The 22,662-nt window shown below is 40.9% G+C and overlaps 1 protein-coding gene across 9 annotated transcripts in view; it reads left to right on the top strand.

Annotated features, from left to right (window-relative positions):
- Window positions 1-16,579, top strand: part of MAMDC2 (MAM domain containing 2) — a 400,592-nt gene extending 384,013 nt beyond the window's left edge. For 8 of the 9 annotated variants that reach the window (XM_058695733.1, XM_058695734.1, XM_058695732.1 and 5 more), the window contains 3 exons: window positions 8,760-9,019; window positions 15,303-15,387; window positions 15,535-16,579. In XM_058695733.1, coding sequence (XP_058551716.1) covers window positions 8,760-9,019; window positions 15,303-15,387; window positions 15,535-15,599 — 410 coding nt within the window. In that variant the 3' untranslated portion in view covers window positions 15,600-16,579. Of the gene's footprint in view, window positions 1-8,759; window positions 9,020-15,302; window positions 15,388-15,534 lie in introns of those variants that run through there. The other variant, XM_058695735.1, reaches the window with a different exon arrangement.
- Window positions 16,580-22,662: the final 6,083 nt, after the last annotated feature.

Here is a 22,662-nt window from a genome sequence, read left to right as displayed (position 1 = left end):
CCCGCCCTTTCAGAAAGACCAATGGATGCACAATGAGCTAGCTCTGCCACTGGCTCCCTGCATAGCCCGGGGCGTGATCACATGCGTTCTCTGAGCCTCCTTTTACCCATATGTGAAATAAAGATAACAAAGGATGTCCTGCTACTCTCTTAGGGTTGCTGTGATGATCAATTGAGATTATATTTGTGAAAAGCCTTGATACTGTATCAGCTCCACTGACATGAATGGTGTTGTTATTTTTTACAATTAGTGAAACTTTTATAAAATGTGCTGTTCTTCTCTGGGAATACTTTCTTGGATTCATTGTTCTGCCTCATCTGTGCTTTTATGAATAGAAAATCATGGCCTGTGGTTACAGATAAAATGACTTAGTAGAAACCGGAACGTTTGGTAGACCTTGAACCAATGTTTTCCAAACTACCACTGGGTAACTTAAGTGGTATGTGGATGAATAGTTTTTAATTTGATACTAATATCCATGTATAACAAAAATATATAACCAGTCCATCAAAACCATTATTTCACAGATTGATAGTATTGTTTGTTTATTTGTTTTCATCCTAATGTGGCTTCCTATTTGAATAAATGGATTTATGTAGTAAAAGTGGCATTTGAAGAAGAACGTTAAGTGCTGTAGGTATGTGGGCAGACAAAATAAAATCATGAAGTTGGTATTTGTATGACTAAAGTTTGGGAAAATGTCCAGTGTTTAAGTCAGTCACATAGTAGAACAAGTCATTATAGCAGAACAACAACAAAGACAAAAAAACAAAAAACAAAAACAAAAATAAAAAAATCCACTGGCCCCACAACTTGACTCCTTAATTAATAAAATAACACAGGCATTTGTGAAAGATGAACCTAGACGTGCATGGAGAAGGGACAGACTCCAGAATTTGTCTTTTTGGACGGAAATGCTTCTTTTTTGCAAGACAATAAAGATAAGTTTTAAAGATCACAGGGTTTTATTGTTTATTGCAGTTTTGTTAACATTTATATGATGCCATGCTGTCACAATGCTTCTAAACAAGTGTTTTAGTTGCCCTAGCGTTTAGAGGGATTTTGTGGCCCAAAGACAGAGGGATAAGTAAATCAGTAGATAACTATCTAGTTTAGTGAGAAAATGCCTTCACCGGTAACTCCTAGCTTCTGGAGTCTACCAGTGAGTAGATTAAAAGTCCTTCAGGCCCTCCTCCCCACACCTACATTCTAGAAAAGCAACTATTCATCATTTTCTTAAAATTTCCAGAGGGAGAGACACCATCCATTTCTTTTGTGACATTGTTTAATGTTTCAGTAAGTCTTCCATGTTTCTGGCAATTAAGGTAGAAGTCTTCTTCATTTCTAAGAGTACTCCCTCTTGTGTGATAGAAATATCAAGAGTGGGGGTGCCTAGGTGGCTCAGTCAGGTAAGCATCTGACTCTTGATTTCAGCTCAGGTCTTGATCTCAGGGTTATGAGTTTAACATATGCAGGGTATGAAGCCTATTAAAAAAAAACTATCTATCTATCTATCTATATATCTCCACACACACAATAATACACACACACACACACACACACACACATATCTCAAGAGTGCATTAAAATACCAAATGATCTGTATTTATAAAGTTATGCTGTCAGACAAAAGAAAATCACAACTATATATTTAATGTGTTATTTATAGAGCTAAAATTTACTAGCAGTTGTATTCAAGTCCTTGTCTTTTAAGAATTATAGTAGCTGAGGGGCACCTGGGTGGCTCAGTTGGTTAAGCATCTAATTTCGCTCAGGTCATGATCTCGCAGTTCAAGATTTTGAGCCCTGTGTCGGGGGCTCTGTGCTGACAGCTCAGAGTCTGGAGCCTGCTTCTGATTCTGTGTCTCCCTCTCTCTGCCCCTCCCCTGCTCACACTCTGCCTCTCTCCCTCTCTCTCTAAAAAAAAAAAAAAAAAAAAAGAATTGTAGTAGCTGATATCCAGACACGTGAGAATGATACCCAGCTAGTCTGTAACTATCTGAGAAATTAGCTCCAAAATATCAAAATCTCCAATGTCCTTCAATCTTTTTATAATTGATCTTATCATTCTAGTTTCTGATGTTGTCAGGTCCTACTTACACACAGAAAGCTTCTTGGCAAGCTTTTGTTAAAAACTGATAATATTTACATCACACAGAATTTACCACTTTAATCATTTGTAAGTTTATAGTTAAGTGGCAGTAAGTACATTCACACAGCTGTGCTGCTGTCTCCGCCCTCCATCTCCAGATCTCCTTTCCCCAAACTGAAACTCTATACCCATTAAACAATAACTATCCATTTATGGCAAGCCTTGAAAATCGTTTGGAAGGTATCGTAAAACAACAATTTTAGGGAGACACATTTAACTGTTGTTCTGCCCAAAGTACTGATGTCTTTTTTTTCCCCGATTGTTAAAAATCCTCGTCAGCTTAATGAATGCAGTTTAGCTGTTCATTCTACGTGGCTCGTACAGGCCACTCGAGCTCCTTCCCAGCCCTGGTGAAAGGGGGCAGACACCAGGAACGAAGGAACAGCTGCCTCACCGTTCCAGATTATGAATCCGGGGTGTATCTCAACACATCACAGTTGCCGCACAAAGAACAGATGGGACCCCGATCTCCCAGTAGACCCACTGGAACCCCGTCTTGAATGTTAAACAAGGACCCACGGAGAGAAAGTGATTTCACTTAATACTCCCTTCCACAGATTGAAATCCTTCATGTGTAGGAACACATGAGCGGGTCTGAGGTTTCAGCACTGGGGCTTCCTGGCTCCCATCCAGAGCTTTTGTTCCCTGAAACAGACAGCATTTGGAGTTATAATGTGGCAAAGCTTGTCAACACATGGGGCTTTTCTCTGCTTTCCAAACACATGTGAGACAGACTGGCTCTCAATGAAGCTCTGATCTTTTCTGGGGAAAGGAAATGTCTCATGCAAGTCAAAAAAAAAAAAACATATTTGGAATCAAGAGGAATAATTGTGCATCAGAGAGACAGATTCTGATCAGTTGGCAAATATGGTGACATTGTAGTATAGATGTTGATCTAGATTGGTTTACATGGGTATTACATTATGGAATATACGTATATGGGATATATGTACTTACAATAGAAACCGTATCAAGGATTTTTGGAAAGACCCACGTTACTCAAGAAAAATAGACTGGTGTCAGCGTCCCGGAAAGACACAAGGCATTGTACTTACGTTCCCCTGGATGTTACGTCTCTCTTCCAAAAGTGAGATGATTACACAGCTCAAAAGCCTGGGAGATTTCCTTTCATACTTTATGGCCCGAAACACAAAGATCTCCGGAACCGGAGACCTGGGGTAATGGTTTCAGCCTAATATTTGAGACCCAGAGGTGCATGAGCTGAAGGCATTTCCAGAGTAATGCTTCACCCACTGGAGGCTAAATGGCTAGTGCTTTGTACCCCAAGAAGAAAAAATTTAATTTAATCCTGGAGATGATTAGAGGTTTCCCTCCCTCGAGGACCTCAGACTAATTCTGCTCGGGACTCCTACTGCTATCAGTAGGACAGACACTGTCATCACTAGAGGGAAGGTGCTTCTTAGGTCATTTCACACTCATGATGGACCCATCGCTTCCTTTCCATCCTGCAAAGATGTCGTGTCTCAGAGCCCAGTCTCCACTTTCCATTTTCCCAAAGACACTGTCCTTCAGAGTAGCCTCCTTCCCCTCCCTCACTGGGCGGCTTATCTTTCACCAAGGTCCTTCACTTCGGATTCAAATGGGCCTTCTGAGAGCCCAAAGCCAGATACAAAAGTTCTTTTTCTTTGATTTTCTTCTTATTTTTTTTTGGAGGAAATGTTGTTTAGGTAAAACATGTATTAAGGTAGGATTTCAGGGCACTATGCCATTAATTTATGTATAGGATAGCATGGGATGCCTTTGTGCATAGGTAGGTGACAAACCATGGTCACTTTCATGTTTTGGCCTCATTCTTAATGGAATTCAATGAAATACATCCTTCTATTAGGCTGATGTAGATCTGTATTTTGTTTCATCCAGCCTCGCTTAAGTTAGAAATGCTAAAGAAAAGAATTATAGAAGTTCCTTTCGTTGCTGAAAATGCAAAAACCCCAGTATTCTTACATAGCAATTTTCTTGTCAGTGAAAAAAATGAAGGTAACAATGTACAAAAATGATCTGTGTGTGTGTGTGTGTGTGTGGTGTATGTGTGTTTGGTTTAAAAAATACATTGGATGACATGGAACTAGTTTGAGAATATTTGCTTTGATATCACTTTAATTTTATCAAAACTTGTATTTGTTTTACTTTTGCCTTGGAGCGTCCTGGTCAAGTGCATGTCTCATTGCCAAGCCCCTCACAAAACTGGACATATAGTTTGGCCTTGGCCCAACTGGTTTGTGGCTTAGAGCTGCTGAAGAAAATGCATTCATGTGTTCATTCATCAAATACTTATTGAGTATATACTATGTTCCATGCACTGCTCTAGGAGCTGGAGGCATAGCAGTGAAGTAAACAGGAAAATGTCTCTGCCTTTGTATGTTCTAGGGAAGGGAGATGGACAAAAAAAAAAAAAAAAAAAAGTACAGTATGTTAAGAGGCAATTAAATGCTATGGAAATAATAGAGTGTAGGAAATGAGTACCAGAGGCAGGTTGAAGTTTGAAATAGTGTAGTCAGAATGGGACCAGTGGAAAAGGAAATATCTGAGCAAAGACTTAGAAATGATAAAGTGAGACCTGAGATTAAATGGAGGGAAAGCCATTCCAGGAAGAGGCATTAGCACATGCAAAGGCCCTGAGGTAGTAGCATACTGACTATATTCCAGGGAAGGTAAACAGACCAGTGTGGCCACACAACACAGAATGAGTAAGGAGAGAGGCAGTAGGAGAGGAAGGTGGTAGAAATAAGAGGTAAGAGAATGGACAGGAGATTATAGGGCCCTAAAAGCCATTCCCAGGCCCTCGGCATCTACTCTGAGGGAAATGGTGAACCAATGGAACGTTTTGAGCAGAGGAGTGGTAAGATTTAGCGTTTGTTCATTATGGGTACTACGTTGAGATTAGATTGTAGAGAACAAGGGTAGACACAGGCGGACTCACAGGTAAAGTGTTGCATTAATCCAAGTGAGAACTAACAGCAGCTCGGACCGGGAGGTAGCAACGGAGGTCATGAGAAGAGAAATGACTAGAGTCCGTCCTATTTTGAAGGTAGAGCTGACAGGAGCTCCTGATAGCCTGGATGTGAGATGTGAGGAGAATAGGGGTGGGTGCAGGACTTCCAGGTTTGGGACCTGGCCAACCAGAAAGGATGCAGTAGGTTTTAGGGTAAAGCTGTTAGGAGCTGAGTTCTGAAGGTGTTCAGCTGGAGACGTCCACTTGACCATAAAGGGAGGTGTCCATTAGGCGGTTTGAATAAACACGTCTGGGTTTCAGCAAAGGGGTTGCATACAACACATGCAGCATTAAAAGCCACAAGACGAGGGGCGCCTGGGCGGCTCAGTTGGTTGAGCCTCCAACTTCGGCTCAGGTCATGATCTCAGAGCTTGTGGGTTCGAGCCCCACATCCAGCTCTGGGCTGGCAGCTTGGAGCCCGGAGCCTGCTTTGGATTCTGTGTCTCCCTCTCTCTCTGCCCCTCCCCCACTCATGCTCTGTCTCTCTCTGTCTCAAAAATAAATAAACGTTAAAATTTTTTTTTTAAAGCCACGAGACAAGCTGAGATCACCCAATGAGTCAGTAATCAGTAAGAATAGTGCAGTTCCAGACCTGGGGCTTGGAGCACTCCCAGGGCAAGAGGTCAGAGTAGAAAGGGTGGACCAGCAACGGGGTGGCCAGTGAAGTGGGAGAAAAACCAGAAGAGTACAGTGTCCTGGAAACCAAGTTCAGAAAGTACTTCTGGGAGGCAGCAGTGATGTATTATGTTCAAGTGCTGTGGAGGAGACAAGAATGACGAGGACTGAATACTGATGGTCGGTTTCGGGATGAGGACATCATTGGTCAACACTCCAGAAACACTGGAAGTATCATTTCTAATACTTAAAAATATTTTTAAGTCTTTATTTATTTTTGAGAGAGAGACAGAGTGTGAGCAAGGGAGGAGCAGAGAGAGAGGGAGGCACAGAATCCAAAGCAGGCTCCGGGCCCTGAGCTGTCAGCACAGAGCCCGAACCCACTAACCATGAGATCATGACCTGAGCCGAAGTCAGACGCTCAACCGACTGAGCCACCCAGGTGCCCCTCTGATATTTTAAAGGAGATCACGGGGATGACCGGTTGATGAAGTCCACATCCCGTGACTCTGATGGCACGGTTTTGCAGGGCGACACCTTTACTGAGTGGAACCCTGGGGAAAAGGGTTGCACGGGGCATACAATCTGACCGGACGCACCTAAGCGGAACTCTTTCTACCCACCGGTTTCCTAACCTGTGGGACTTCTTGGCCCTGTGTTTGTGGAAGTGGCAGAGAGGGAAAGGAGGAATGCCCTGAAGGTGCACAGATGGAGATATTTCTGATCAATTCTGGCTGGAATATTTCAAGCTCTTCATTTTGGGAAGTGACTAGAGCTAATTGATTGAATGTCAAATTGTAAAGAAAGATGCCTAGAAACCATTTCGTTTGTGTGTGTTATTTGCATTCCCTTTCTTTTTGCCCTCAATGTGGCCATTAATTTCTGCATGAAATAATAACAGACATAACACCATGTAAAAATTATGTTTTACATCACGTACATAAGAAAATCGATATTGGCCAAGAAGACAATAAAAATGCATGCCAGGGTGCCTGGGTGCCTCAGTCGGTTAAGTGTCTGACTCTTCATTTCGGCTCAGGTTATGATCTCATGGTTCGTGAGTTCGAGCCCCGCACCTGGCTCTGTGCTGACAGTGCAGAGCCTGCTTGGGATTCTCTCCCTCTTTCTCTGTCTCTCCCCTGCTTGCTGTCTCTCTCTCTTTCTCTATCTCTGTCAAAATAAATAAATAAACAAAAAAAAAATAAAATGAGTCTCAGGGATACAGAATTATATCACTAGTGCATTTATCTACGAGTTACTCTTCATATATTGCTTTATTTCAGTAGCTGGATGGTAATTATCTGACATTAACTAGCTCTGTTGGGGGCTGTGGCTGATTTGTAGCTATGTCCAGTTTCTGTGGGATAAGTGGGACATCCATCACGTCCCATTTCAGACCACCAACATGAAGTCATTTGGACCTACCCGCAAAAGTCACATAGTGGACTTGGGAGCCAGTGGAAGCTGGTTCAAGCACACCCTTGTTTTATTAATGTGCAGACAAATCTTGTTTCTGTCTGAAACCAGCAAATTAAAAAGAAATTAAAATTAAGAAAGGAAAAATGGAAATGTTATATAATTAACATTATAGTTATATATATAATTATAATATATGTAAATATTTATAAAGGTAGTTTTAATCCTTATTTCAAAATGATGAATGTAGGTTCAGAGATGATAATTCCTTGGCCCAGGATCAAATCTTAGAATCAAGACTTGAACCCAGACCTACTGGACTACAAAATCCATGCTCTCTCCCCTAAACCAATGTCTGGAAGCTCCAGAACGTTATCCATGAATCAGTAGGATAAATTCTCTATGGTAATCACCATTTCAGTGGCATAATACTAGTATTATAGTAATAACATTAACTATATCCTCTATATAAAACTGAATTTTAAATTACTAAATGAAAAAAAAATATTTTGATGGGTCACATTTTGTAGCATATGTATTCCTCTTGGATTACACATACTCCCCCAAATTATAAAACCCTTCATCAGTATGGTGGTCAGGTCATGCGTTTATTCCAGTTTGTTTCCAGGAACGCTACTCAAAAGAGAAAGCAGGAAAGATACCTTGTGGTGGTTGTTGTTCTTTCTTAAAAAACAATATCTTTTTAATGTTTATTTATTTTTGAGAGAGGGAGAGAGACAAAGAGTGAGCAGAGAGGGGCAGAGAGAGAAAGAGACACAGGATCTGAAGCAGGCTCTGGGACTCTGAGCTGTCAGCACAGAGCCCGATGCAGGGCTCTAACTTGTGAACTGCGAGGTCTTGATCTGAGCTGAAGTCTGATGCTTAACCGACTGAGCCACCCAGGCACCCCATGGTTTTTATAATAATACCTGGTTTTACAGTGTGGAGGTTCCTCAAAAAATTAAAAATAGACCTACCCTATGACCCAGGAGTACCACTGCTAGGAATTTACCCAAGGGATACAGGAGTGCTGATACATAGGGGCACTTGTACCCTAATGTTTACAGCAGCACTTTCAACAATAGCCAAATTATGGAAAGAGCCTAAATATCCATCAACTGATGAATGGAAAAAGAAATTGTGGTTTATATACACAATGGAATACTACGTGGCAACGAGAAAGAATGAAATAATGGCCTTTTGTAGCAACGTGGATGGAACTGGAGAGTGTTATGCTAAGTGAAATAAGTCATACAGAGAAGGACAGACACCATATGTTTTCACTCCTATGCATATCCTGAGAAGCTTAACAGAAGATTGTGGGGGAGGGGAAGGAAGAAAAAAAAGTGGTTAGAGAGGGAGGGAGCCAAACCATAAAAGACTCTTAAAAACTGAGAACAAACTGAGGGTTTATGGAGGGTGGGAGGGAGGGCTGGGTGGGTGATGGGTATTGAGGAGGGCACCTGTTGGGATGAGCACTGGGTGTTGTATGGAAACCAATTTGACAATAAATTTCATATTAAAATAATAATAATAATGCCTGGTTTTATATTTGCTCTCCAGGGTACTACATGTACATCGAGGCCTCCCACATGGTGTATGGACAAAAAGCACATCTCTTGTCCTGGCCTCTGAGAGGAGTCACCGGAAAACACTGCTTGACCTTTTTCTACCACATGTATGGAGCAGGGACTGGCCTGCTGAGTGTTTATTTGAAAAGGGCAGGCGATAGTGAAGAGTCCCTCTTATGGCGAAGAAGAGGCGAACAGAGCATTTCCTGGCTACGGGCGCTGATCGAATACAGTTGTGAGTCCCAGCACCAGGTAAGCCAAAGGGGAGAAGAACGAAGTGAGAGCAAATGTTCCTGTGAGCTTCTGATCTGTCTTTTTCTTGCTACCAAAGAGAATGTTCTGTTCTGTTTTCAGGGTCATAGATAAAGACAGTACATGTTTAAAAGTAAACATAATTAGTCTCTATTGATTAAATCTAAGCAGTGAATGGGAGATTAGGCGGCGAGAAAAAGCTTTGGGTATTTACGCATAAAGTGATTTTTGCAACTCAATGATGAAAGGGTAGCTATTTTTGTCTTGGCACATTCTGAATGTCAAGTGTATTCTCTGCGTCCCGCACGTCTCCCAAACAGTCTCCTTTTCTTCTAAACATGGTATTACCTAATTAGTATTTTCCAGCTGCGTCTTTCCCTCGTCATTACCCACACACGAGGGCTTTGGTTGCAAGCCTCTATTTAAGAGTGCATGGTCCGCAGTCAATTATTAAGCCTCTGTCTGCATGGCTTTAGAAGAAACTGAGTCCCGGTCCCAATTCCTGAGTCTTGCCCTGGGTTTTCTCGTGTACTGTAGGAGACCTCCATCCCACAGCATCTAGACTATGAGAGACTGTAGGCAGTGACAGGAAAGAGCCTTTCAAATGCCAATGGGTGAGGCTGAGCAGCCCATCTGGTCTAGAGGTGAGCAGGCCCTCCTGACAGCTACTGACTTCCCCTGCCTACCATGAGCCAAAGCTCCAGAAGGCTCTGGGAAGATAACCTACGGACCCTGACATTCCTGAAATTGCTCTGTAGAATTCTCAGCTGTGACCTTCTACTAAAAGCCCTGCTTCCTCTTCATCCTTGCTTCTGACTGATCAACCTCTTGGATCAGCACCCCTCCGCTTTAACCACTGGCTTGTTTGGTCTAAGCCCAAATCTTCCTGCAAGAGGTGTTCAGAATAAGGGCTTTATTTTATACCATCGCACAAACACCCTGACTTTCCTGCAGATCTAAACAGGAAGAAATTGCAGAAGTTCAGGGGGCCAGGTTGCAGGGCCATCGAGGGTGCTTTGTTGCTAAAGAACAAGTGACTGAGGGCAAATGAGCCATTATCTGGGGGTGGCCCATTATCCTGGCATGGATAAACCTGTCTAGAGATTTAGGAAAGAATAACAGATAGCTCCAGAAATGATTTGGATGGTGCTTTAATGTCCACTATGGAAGAAAAGCAGATCATTCAGGAGCTTAATAATATAACTGATCACCATTCTGAGATGGTAGATTAATTTTGTTCGGCTCTCTGGGCACCCCTACTTCTACCCTGTTCGGATGTTTTCCAAGTGTGGTCCTGAGACCAGCAGCAATGCTTGAAGTGCAAACCCACCTCAAATGACACTGACCTAAAATGCACACTCTCGGGCCGCACTTCAGAACTACTGAACCAGATACTCTGGGGGAGGGATCCAGAAATCTATGTTTTAACAAGCCCTCCTGATGATTCAGATGCACACTAAAGACAAAGCATCTCTATCCCAGAGCAAGTGGGTCTGAGTCAAGTGCAGCCTGAGCGTTGATGTTTTTGTGATTCCCGAAGGGTGCTGATGCACTAGACCTCTGGGGAACAGGTGACTTCTCAGCGTCTAATCCCAGGAAGTTGAGTACAAGGCCTTGAATATGTTGGACTTGCTGGGTAGCTGGTTGTTTGAAATGGTTTTTGATCCCAGAAGTAATTAGGCATCTATTGGTATCTACCCTCTACCCTCGTGGGGTATTCAAATTCAAAGGGTGCAGAATGGCCTGAGAGGTTTTTTTAAGTTTATTTTCATTTATTTTGTGAGGAGGGTGGGGCAGAGAGAGGGGGAGGCAGACTGTCCCAAGCGGACTCCACATTATCAACACAGAGCCCAACTCGGGGTTCAAACTCACAAACTGTGACATCATGACCTGAGCTGAAGTCAAGAGTCCGACGCTTGACCAACTGAGCCACCCAGGCACTCCTGGCCTGGGAGAGTTTTAGCTCACAACTTTGTAAGAACCAAGACTCCAGACCATTCCCTTTGTCTTAGAATGGAACAGATATGAATCTGCCCTGAGGAATTTCCTTCTGGATTTAGTGATTCCCTCAGGAATCCCAAATGACTATCTGGAGACCAGGCTGAAGCTAGTCTCTCCAAAACATCTTAGTGTCTAATAAAACACAGACACATCCACATGAATAAATTGGCCATCTTTTACGTGCCAGGCACTTACAGCACTAGGAGCTATAAGTAAGTTCTTCCTGTTGATCTTGTAGCTCCTCTTGACAGAAGGAGAAACTCAAGGTCCAGCTGGTAACGGACAGTGTGAGAATTCAGGCCCAGATCTGACTGGTCCCCAAGTGTGTATCCCTAAGCCACGGTTCCACACTCTCTCTCTTCATCAGTATGTTGATCAAGTCATGAATTTATTACAATTTGTTTCCAGGAACACCACTCAAAAGAGAAAGAAGAAAATCAGTTCCAAAATAAACTCATTCCCCTGGGTGTCATAAGCCCTGGGTGATCTTGGGGAAATCTCATCCTCCCTGAGAGTGTTCGTACATTTTCAAAATGGGGTAATAATTCCCGCCATGCTGACATCACCAGAGTTAGAGGGTTAGTGAGGTTATGTACGTGAAAGGGTTTTATAAATTTTAAAATCCCAAAGTATAAAAATATATTATTATTTCTAAAAATATGTTCCCTCCCAAATATCTCTGGTCTCTAATTCATATCACCATGGCAACCCTGGTATTCTCAATAGTTACATTGGCATCCAGACTGAGTTCCTAGAGTATGAGGCCAAAATATCTCATTTTAGTAAATATTTGTTGACTGCTGGCTACTCTAAGTGCTGAGGATGCAGCAATGAACATAACACGTAAAGCTCCTCTTCTTTTAGAGTTGACATTCTAGTCGGGGAGAGGTAGAAAAAGTAAATCAGGGGCTCCTGGGTGGCTCAGTCGGTTGAGCTTCCGGCTTCGGCTCAGGTCGTGATCTCACAGTTTGTGGGTTCAGGCCCCGCATCGGGCTCTGTGCTGACAGCTCGGAGCCTGGAACCTGCTTCGAATTCTGTGTCTCCCTCTCTCTCTGCTCCTCCCCTGCTCATGCTCTGTCTCTCTCTCTCTCTCTCCTTCAAAAATAAATAAAAACATTCAAAAAAAATTTTTTTAAAAAGGAAAAGTAAACCAAAGATATATAATGTACTATCAAGTACATTATAATAAATGCTATGGTGGGGGGCACCTGGGAGGTTGTCGGTTAAGTGTCCGACTTCAGCTCAGGTTGTGATCTCTCAGTTCACGAGTTTGAGCCCTGCATCTGGCTCTGTGCTGACAGCTTAGAGCCTGGAACCTGTTTCAGATTCTGTGTCTCCCTCTCCTTCTGCTCCTCCCCTGCTCATGCTCTCTCAAAAAAAAATTTTTTTTTAATTAATAATAGTAAGTGCTATGGAAAAGAATAGGTCAAGCCAAACAGGTACTGAGATAAAAGAAGTATCAGGGCATAATTGTGAAAGGCTTTGAACATCATGGTAGAGTTTGAAATTTATTCCAGAAGCAATGAGGAACCATCAGATGGCTTTAAGGTAATGTGATCTGGGTTTATATATTTTTTTTTTTTTAATTTTTTTTTTTTCAGCGTTTTTTATTTTATTTTTGGGACAGAGAGACAGAGCATGAACGGGGGAGGGGCAGAGAGAGAGGGAGACACAGAATCGGAAACAGGCTCCAGGCTCCGAGCCATCAGCCCAGAGCCTGACGCGGGGCTCGAACTCACGGACCGCGAGATCGTGACCTGGCTGAAGTCGGACGCTTAACCGACTGCGCCACCCAGGCGCCCCTGGGTTTATATTTTTAAATGATCACTCCAGCCACTATGTGGAGAATAGACTGTAGGGGACAAGGAGACTTTGGGGGCTACTGCAGTGGTGCTGGCAGAAAGAGTGAGTGGCAGGGGTGAGATGCATCAGAAGCCCACGGGACTTCTTACATGTGGAATGTGGGGCTTGAGAGAAAGAGGCATCAAGATGCCCCCTTGAGTTTTGGCCTGAGTAACCAGTAGAATGGAGTTACGATTTCCTGAGTTGAGGAAGGCTTCCGGTAGAGCACATCTGGAGGTGCGAAGGCAGTGCGCATGGGAGGGAAATTAACAAGTGAGTTTTTCAGACACGCTTAGTTTTCAGACATCCACATGGGCGTCAGGTGAGCATAGGTGATGAGACTGAAGTTCAGAAAAAAGAACAAGGCTGGAGGAGTAGATGTGTGCCTCACTGGTGGCGGTGGGCAGGTGTGGATGGCTTTCAGAGTGGTGTCGTACTGCCACTGTTGGTTTGAGACTCATCCTCTAGGGGAGGTGAGTGGGTGGCCTCCAGATGACATTCCAATAATCCTACCATCCTTGTAGGGGAAATGCACCAAGTGGCAACCTTTTAATCATGCTCCTTCCTAAGTGCTAAGCTGTACCTGACTTGCTACTGATCAAAAACACAACATGATTTTATTTCCTTTGGATTCCTTGCTTAACATTTCCTCCTGTGCTCTCTCTTCTTTCCTCCCTGGGTTCTTTTATTTTGATGCCATTGAAAGAAAGAATGTGTTAGACAAATTCTTAGCTCATTGAAATATTTATATCATTCATATTGTTCGTTATACTGCCTAACATTAGTAAGTATTATTATGTGCTAGGTACTCATTTAGGACCACGTCTCCAAATTTTCTTGTTCATGGTATGCTTAGTCTCATTAATGTTTTTCCTGGTGTTCCTAGACCAAAAGTAATACCTAAGAGTTTCATTTATTAAGTAGTTGCAGCCAAACAACTTAGTATTTATGTCCTAACGACTTAGTAGACATTTGGAAAAATAGTACACTTAAATTGAAGGAAAAAAATAAATTTTTATCTAATTCTTAAATAACCACAATTATTTACTAATAGAATGTGTATATATAGGACAAGGGAAAAATCATAATGGTATAAAATAGTTACCACTCAGGTAGTAAGGAAATTCAGAGGAAAAGGTTGTATGAAATCAAGTATTTGGCCCAACCACAGACTCTTCAGAATATAATTCCATCAGGTAATTTGTTTATTATACTTCCATTGTAGACTTGGTGGTCAAAAACCAGATTTTATTGATGTCCAGAAAAGCAAAATGGTTATTAACTGCACTCATATATCCTCCTATCTAGATGTATTAGAGGACATTTTTTTCCTCTTCTAACCATTTATTTGTATTCTTGTTTGGGATTGTGTCCTTAGAATTTTTAATAATATTATTTTGCCCATATCTGTCATTAAAGCTTCTTTGAGTCATTAATTTTAAGATAGTTTCATATGCTTATTAATTATCCACTTTATATTCTTGGATTTAATTTAAATCATAAACTAGTCCAAGGGGGAGTCATTTGCTCATAAAGTGAGTAGACCAAATGTGTCTTCTGGATAATTTTCATTACCCACAAGCCTCCCTGGAGTATTCAGTGGTTTATTAACCATTGTTGGGGCAGCGTTAGAGCTGGTAATGTAAGCTATTTTCCCTAGAACCTGAATATTTGATCAGTTATTTTCTTCTCAGGATCTGAAGGTATGAAACTGGTTCTCTCCTCCTGGGCTAATCTTGGATGTTATGGTATTTAACACAATAAGCGAACCGTTGCCTTTTTGGTAAACTTAGTGATTATATATCACCATAGATTTATAGAGAGCCTAAGAAAACTTAAACCTCTGGGCCTATGACTTTCATAGGCCCTGTGAGTGCTGGGTCTAGAATATTCGAGGTGGGAAAGAGAAACTAGGTCACCACCAGGAAGCATTTCTAGGTAAGCATTTCTGGTTAATGGCCTAAAGAGATCTCAGAAGTAACCTAAATCTCCAAGACTCTAGTAATTTATTGTGCATTTCTTTAAAATTCCAAATAAGTACTCTTTTGTACCTAAATTTGAATTTGTGATTTTGTAGTCTTTTCCTTAAAGGAGGTTGAACAACAGTCTAAGCTTCCAGACCCACACAACATGGATCTTCCCCTGACGAGTATTGTTTTATCAAGATGACTTCATTTCTTAAATGTTTTTTAATGTTTATTTATTTTTGAGAGAGAGACAGAGTATGAGTGGGAGAGAGGCAGAGAGGGGGCGTGGTGGGGAGACACAGAATCTGAAACAGGCTCCAGGCTCTGAGCTGTCAGCACAGAGTCTGACACGGGGCTCAAACTCACGAACCGCAAGAACATGACCTGAACCGAAGTCGGACGCTTAACCGACTGAGCCACCCAGGTACCCCAAGATGACTCCATTTCTAAATTCAGACCTCATTACTTTTCAGGTAATTTTTGAAGCCATTCGGGGAGTGTCAATAAGAAGTGATATTGCCATTGATGATGTTAAATTTCAAGCAGGACCCTGTTCAGGTAACAATATTTTCCCCAATTATATCCTCTTGATTGAAAAGGGATTTTGCAATAGTCTCAAATCATAGGAATGCAAATTAAGAATTTTTCTATAATAAAAACAGAGAAAACTATTTTTGTCTATTTTCTATTTGTCTTTCCTGACAGAAATGGAAGATATGACCCAGCAGTCATCAGGATATTCTGAGGATTTAAATGAAATTGAGTTTTAAGAAATGATCTGAATTGGATAAACTAAACAAGAGCCATACCTCTCTTCAATCAAAATGAACACAAAACAAATAAACACCGGACAGTCTTAACCATTTTGTGAATTATAAAACGACTTCACAGCACAGTATTCTTTTTCATTACTTTTGCAAAAAATACTGACTCAGGGCTTTTTGGTGTTTTTGTTTTTGGTTTTTGGGTTTGTTTTTTTTTTCCTTTTTGCGTATGACAACTGTTACGGAAATACAGGCTATTGATTTTGCGTAGATCATTCATCTTAATTTTGGTTCCAGTTAGAAATACAAATATACTATATTGCAGTCACTTTAAAGTATGCAAATGGAAGGGCACAATCAAAATGAGATGTGTCATTTAAATCTGCATTCAGTGAATGTATTGGGAGGAGAAGATGTCTCATGGGTTTCTTTTTGACTTTCAAGTATCGCAGCTGTTTTTAAAGTAATAATGTGAGGTGTCAGTATCTGCAGAATGAATGCAGTTTTTCATGGTAACAAGTTAGTCTAAGAAAATAAAATCTTATTTTCTACGTTTTATTCATAGAAATGGAGTGTTAATTGTTAAATATTTTTACCATATGTGATAACTAAGGATCTTTCCTGAATGTCCCAGGGTAAGTCAGTATTAATTAATGCTGTATTACAAGGCAATGCTACTTTCTTTTTTCCCCCCTTTGAACTACTTTGGAAAGTCACTATGAACACATGGATTAGAAATTGCACTCTTTTTTTGTAAAGCAAGCTCGAAAATGTTTATGTACACACACCTGAAAATTTTTAGGACGTGTTAAGCAATTTTACTGATTTTTATAATAAATGTTTTGGTAAGGTTTTGAGGAGTATGAATTCAAGCAGACATACTAAACTGCTGCTTTTTATTTACGTGCTTAGAAAATTGTACATACGTATTTTATACCCAAACAGCTGTTTTAAGATTACCTAATAAAAGGTAATTTGAAAATCTTTTCCCTAGCAATGAACTCATTTCTATGTTATTTTCCTTGTTCAGAATATCTTCGGTACATAACTGCAGATTCTAATTTGAATTTCTGCTCTGCCACTGTTAAATTCTTCTTATGCCTTCTATTAGTGACATGAGCATTGCTTACATTGATACAAGAATTGATTTTTATTTATTTATTTTTTAAAATTTTTGTTTATTTTTGAGAGAGAGTGGGGGAGGAGCAGGGAGAGAGGGAGACAGAATCCCAAGCAGGCTCCCCACTGTCAGTGCAGAGCCCTGACGTGGGGCTCAAACTCATGGAGAGATCATGACCTGTGCCATAATCAAGTAGGACATTTAACTGACTGAGCCACCCAGGTGCTCCAAGAATTAATTTTAAAAAAAAATTTTTTTTTTTAACGTTTATTTATTTTTGAGACAGAGAGAGACAGAGCATGAACGGGGGAGGGGCAGAGAGAGAGGGAGACACAGAATCGGAAGCAGGCTCCAGGCTCTGAGCCATCAGCCCAGAGCCCGACGCGGGGCTCGAACTCACAGACCGTGAGATCGTGACCTGAGCTGAAGTCGGAGGCTCAACCGACTGAGCCACCCAGGCGCCCCCAAGAATTAATTTTTAAAGTGTTTTATTTTATATAAGCTAACTTACTTTTTCACCACATTTTATCCTATTACAACGTAAACACTATGAGGGTGAGGATTCTTGAATGTTTTGTTTTACTTTTGTAGTCTCTGTACCGAGAAGAATGTCTGGTATGTAGTACGTGTTCAATAAAGAAATAGTTGTTGAATGAATGAATGAATTTAAGCCTTCCAACATCCTCCAAAATGGAGATATTATTAGTTTTTTTTTACAGAGAAGGAAACCGAGGTTCAGAAGAGTGAACACATTATTTAAGTGGAAGAGTAGAGTCAGGTGTCTCTGACCCCAAAGTCCATACCTCTTCCTGCTTTGTACGGCCAAAAATCCATGGCCCTCACAGACTTGGGTGGTATTCTCACTCACTCAAGAATGTCAAAACTCTTCAGGTGCCTGGCTGTGTGGCTCAGTCGGCAGAGCATGTGACCCCTTGATCTCAAGGTTATGAGTTTGAGCCCCACACTGGACATAGGGATTACTTTAAAAAAAAAAAAATGTCAAAACTCTTAAATTAATCCATAAAGAGTAGTATACTTCCCTGAAGACCACAGTGCTTGGAAAACAAAAATTCTCAACTGTACAAAATTAACATCCTGAGGTTTATGGAGAAAATAAACTTCTGTAGTAAAGCAAAATTTTGCAAATCACATCCTTTCTATTCATGATGATTTTAATTAAGTAAGTAATTAATTATCTATTAATCCCTAAATAAAGATGAAACATTGAGGAAGGAAGATTTCAAGGTGTGAAGCAACTCAACAGTATGCTAGACGGTATAATCTCTTCAACCTATTATTCCTGTCCAGAGCTTAGTTATATTTGCTGAATAAAGAAATGAAAATTGTGTCTCTGGGACTTAACACAGTACCTTCATGCATAGCAAGTCACTTATAGATAGTGACTGAAGTCATTCACCAACCTCCTTGCTTATAGATTATGTAAATCCATAGTAATAATCAGAGCTAACATTTATTGGATTTTTCTATCTTCAGACATTTTTCAAAGGGCTTTATGTGAATTCACGCATTTAATCCTGATAATGACTCATGAAGTTGATCTAGTGATATTTCCATTTTACAAATAGGGAAACTGAATTTGTCCAAGTTCAGCAGCTAGTGTAGGGCTTGGGTTTGAACCTGGGCGTGTTTCACTGCCAAACCTACGTTCTGATCTTTGACGGCCTCCTGAACCTGCCAGCGCTCCGGTTGACTTCACCCCCAATACCAATTTAAACCTCAGGCAAAAGTTCCAGGTTTCTCTCACTCCAGAGGATTTATTGGCTACCAAAATTGCCCCAAAGGTTGCCAAACTAGAAATACTACTTGGGCCTCCGGCTTTGGTAATTGGGGAGAAAAAAAATGAGGGTTGGCAAGTAGTTATTAGGGAAGAAAGGAAAGGAGTAATTGTTACCAGTTGTTGCTAAGAAACAACCTGAAGTTCATACAGAAGAGAGGAGGTAGAAGGTGAGTGGATTAATTTACCTTCCTCACTTCTGTTCCTTTTGGAGGATTCAGATTTTGGATGCTTCTCTTCCTGTCCAGGTTACCCATGGCATTCATTGTAACTATACTTCGCCTGGATGAAAATACGAAAGGCTACTTAGCACAGTATAGTTTCCTCAGGTTTAGAAATGCCTTGTGGGAAAGCGTACTAATAGGTACCACGCAGTATTTGCGTTGATTTTAAATCTTCTCTAAACACACAAGTGCTTCAAAAACAAACTACTTTCTCCACACAGATTGCCTTCTCCCCTACAATTTGCTGTGTGGGTTGGAGATTATTTGTGTGTAGAAGGGAGTGGAGGAGAAAACAGTAGCTCTGATAGAGGGTCTGGTTTAATGTGGAAGAAGAAAGGGTTCAGCAAAGATTCAGTGAGAAATCCACACTCCAGGCATTTTGCCAAGCATGGAGGTTATGAAGATACTCACAGATTAATGAGGAAGACACAGGTCCAAACCGATCAGCACAACTTGGAGTGCTAAATCCAATGAGGTCATATGCCCAGGTGCTATGGAAGGGTCTCGGAGGGGCATCTGACCAGGAAGGGCAGGGCCAGCCTCCCGCTGCAGCCCAGGCTGAGGTGAGAACCAAAGGAGACCTCCTAAGGCAGCGTTCCAGGTGCCTGGATGTCTTCTGTGACTCTCGGGGTGGAGACTGGCCTCTCTTCCTTCTTATTCCCCTATAGGAGACGTGATTTCCAGGGTGATTTAACCAGAACTTGGGGCAGTAGGTGGGGAGAGTTTTCATAAGTAATCAATCTTTCTAATGTCGCATTCTCTACGTGCTGATTGCTTTACAGATTGATACGGCATAGTGCTTAAACACAGGGTTTCTGGATTCAGGGTGTCTCTGTTAAAATCCCAGCCTTGCCTTTTTCTGACTTCGGGACTGGGGGCAAGTCACTGACGCCCTCTCTGATCCCTATTCTTAGAAGAGAGAGAAGTAGAGACTCCTTGTCTACTTCTTAGTAGGTTGCTGTAAAGATGAAATGAAAATATTACCTATCAACGATTAGTGTCTAACACATGCCATTCTAGTTTATACTGAAAGGTCTGAGTGGGTGTTTGGTTTTGGGTTTGGGTTTTTTTTTTTTTTTTTGATAAATTGCAGTTATTTTTAATGTATTCTTTCTCTACAAAGAACTGTGAGTTTATAGTGCCATCTTAAGGATAAAACAACCATATAATCTTGTTATTTTACCATGTTTTTCTTTTTTTACTAGCGATCCTAGGCTCATTTTAACCAGCAGCTGGGTAAATGCCTTCTCCTTTGCTCTCCCTGTTCCATCCACTGTTCCTGGTTCTGGGCTGCCCACTCTGTATATATACCCTAGGAAGATTTATTATGCTAAACCTAAAGTTGTGCTTTCATGCCTATCTCCTCAAGAATGGTTGCTTTTCCAATTTTGTATCCCCACTGCCTACCATGCTCAACAAATATATCTGCATTAAATAAGAAAATGCTCAATAAAAGTAGTTTAATACGAATCTGTATGTGTGTTCCAAGCATCATAAGGGATATAAACATTCTCTTTCTGTCCATGAACATTTCATAGCCTGGAAATCCACACTCTAAAAAAAATTTTTAATGTTTATTTATTTTGAGAGAGAGAGAGAGAGAGAGAGCGTGCACATACAAGCAGGGAAGGGAAAATAGAGACAGAGGATCTGCAGCAGTCTCCATGCTGACAGCAGCAAGCCCGATGTGGGGCTCGAACTCATGATCAGCAAGATCATGACCCAAACCGAAGTCAGGCACTTAACTGACTGAGTCACCCAGGCGCCCCTCCACACTCTAAATATTTAATATGAAATTGTGTCCCTGGCCAGTGAGGATAGTTGGGGCAACTGGTGAAAACAAATTTAAACCTTCTTTAGAGGGTCATGTGCTCTCCAACCAGGCAGCACACGTTTCCCATACATAAAGCTGCACAGGAGGACTCACAATCCAACATTACAACACATTTGGTCAGTGGTCAACACACAGCAGAATTACTCAAGACTTCATAGGATAAGAGTTTTTGATAGACAGTTTAAAATAACTATTTTAAAAATGGAGACCACCCCTGCCACCAAAAAAGTATTGAGCACTTAACAAAAGGCAATAAATACTCTATGAAAAAAACAAGCAGGCAGATTAAAGGGAACCAAATGGAAATTCTGCACATGAAAAATATAGTCACTAAAATTAAAAATTCAACAAAAAGGCATAACTAGACATACTAACTAGACGTATTTAATGGAAGAGAACCCGGTGAACTAGAATGTAAGGTAATACCATGAATGCAATACAGAGAGATAAAGAAATGAAAAATATGAAGGTAGCAGAGATTGACAGTATCCAGTGTATACAATGAGGTTTCCAAGAGAGAGAGAATGGGGGAAAAGAATATTCAAAGGCAATATTAGACGGTTTCAGAATTGGTGATAGATAAAAATGTTCAAAATCAGGAAGTCTAACAAATCTGAGCAATTCGTGAAACTAAATCCACACCTCGATCCATCATTATGAAATTATGAAACAGATTCAAATGAAAAAGACAGATGAATTACAAAGGAATAAAAATGAAACAAAATCAAACTTCTCAACAACGAGGAAAGTTGGAATAATACCTTTAACACGTTGAGAGAAAATCATGTCACCTGGGAATTTTAGCATTCAGAAGGACCAAATCATGACATTTTCAGATAAACAAGGAAGAAATCTTGTATTTTTCATATGCGTGTACATATATATATTATATATATTATATATATATTATATATATATATATATGCAAATACAGGTATTCCTCAACTTACAATGGGGTTATGTCTGACAAACCCATTGTAAGTTGAAAATATCATAAGTCAAAAATGCATTTAATACACCTAACCTACTGATCATCAGAGCTTATAGCCTAGCCTACCTTAAACATGCTCAGAACACGGGGCACCTGGGTGGCTTAGTAGGTTAAACATCCAACTCTTGACTTCAGCTCAGGTCATGATCTCACAGTTCATGCGTTCGAGCCCCGCATCAGGCTCTGCTCTGGCAGTGCTGAGCCTGCTTAGGATTCTCTCTCCCTCTCTCTTTCTTTTGCTCCATCCCTCCCCCTCCCCAGATAAATAAACTTAAAAAAAAATAACATGCTCTGAAGACTTACATTAGCCTACAGTGGGACAAAGCCATTTAACACAAAGCCTATTTTATAACAAAGTGTTGAATGTTGTATGTCGTTTCTTGAAACTGAAAAGGCGAGTGCTTGTCTGGGTACAGAATGGTGGCCAGTTCTTTACCCTTGTGACGCTGGGACTGACTGGGAACTATAGGCCCTGCCCCCCGCGCGGCACCAGAAAGGAATTTTGTATGTCGCCAACCCAGGAAAAGATCCACGGTCCAAATCTGAAGTACTCTTTCTGCTATGTGTTGCTTTCTCACCATTGTCAAGCAGAAAAATTGTAAATCAAACCATATCTATATCAATGATAGTAAAAGTACGACATATCGACATTGATGGGATGTAGCTAAATCGATACATGAAAAGAATCCTGTCACCTTAAACAGTTCATTTAAAAGCTGAAAAAAGAGAAAATTATTGAGCCAAGCAACACACTCAAGAAGTTGGAAAAGGAACAGAAGATCTAAAGAAAGAAGGAAAACAGAGCATACATTAATCCAATAGAAACGAACAAGTAGGGAAAGAATAATCTGTGCAAGTATCTCAAGAATTAGACTAGCAAATTAAACCTAAAAGTACTGCCTTAGACCCAGGCAACCCACCCTGGAGCCTGTTGTAGGGCTTTAAACATTCCATGAATGTTCTCTGATTGTGCTGTGAGTTGAGAATACTGGGCTATCAATGTGTCTCATTGTTTACATTTGATACCGCTGATGGAAGCGCCAACAGGTGGGCCTGAAGGACCAAAGGGACTGTTAGCAAGCCCAGGAAGAGCTATGGTCTTGGG

This window comes from Neofelis nebulosa, chromosome 12 (assembly GCF_028018385.1).
Source record: "Neofelis nebulosa isolate mNeoNeb1 chromosome 12, mNeoNeb1.pri, whole genome shotgun sequence".
NCBI lineage: Eukaryota > Metazoa > Chordata > Mammalia > Carnivora > Felidae > Neofelis > Neofelis nebulosa.
Note: the sequence above shows the minus strand (reverse complement) of the source record. Positions and strands in the feature narration are given on the sequence as shown.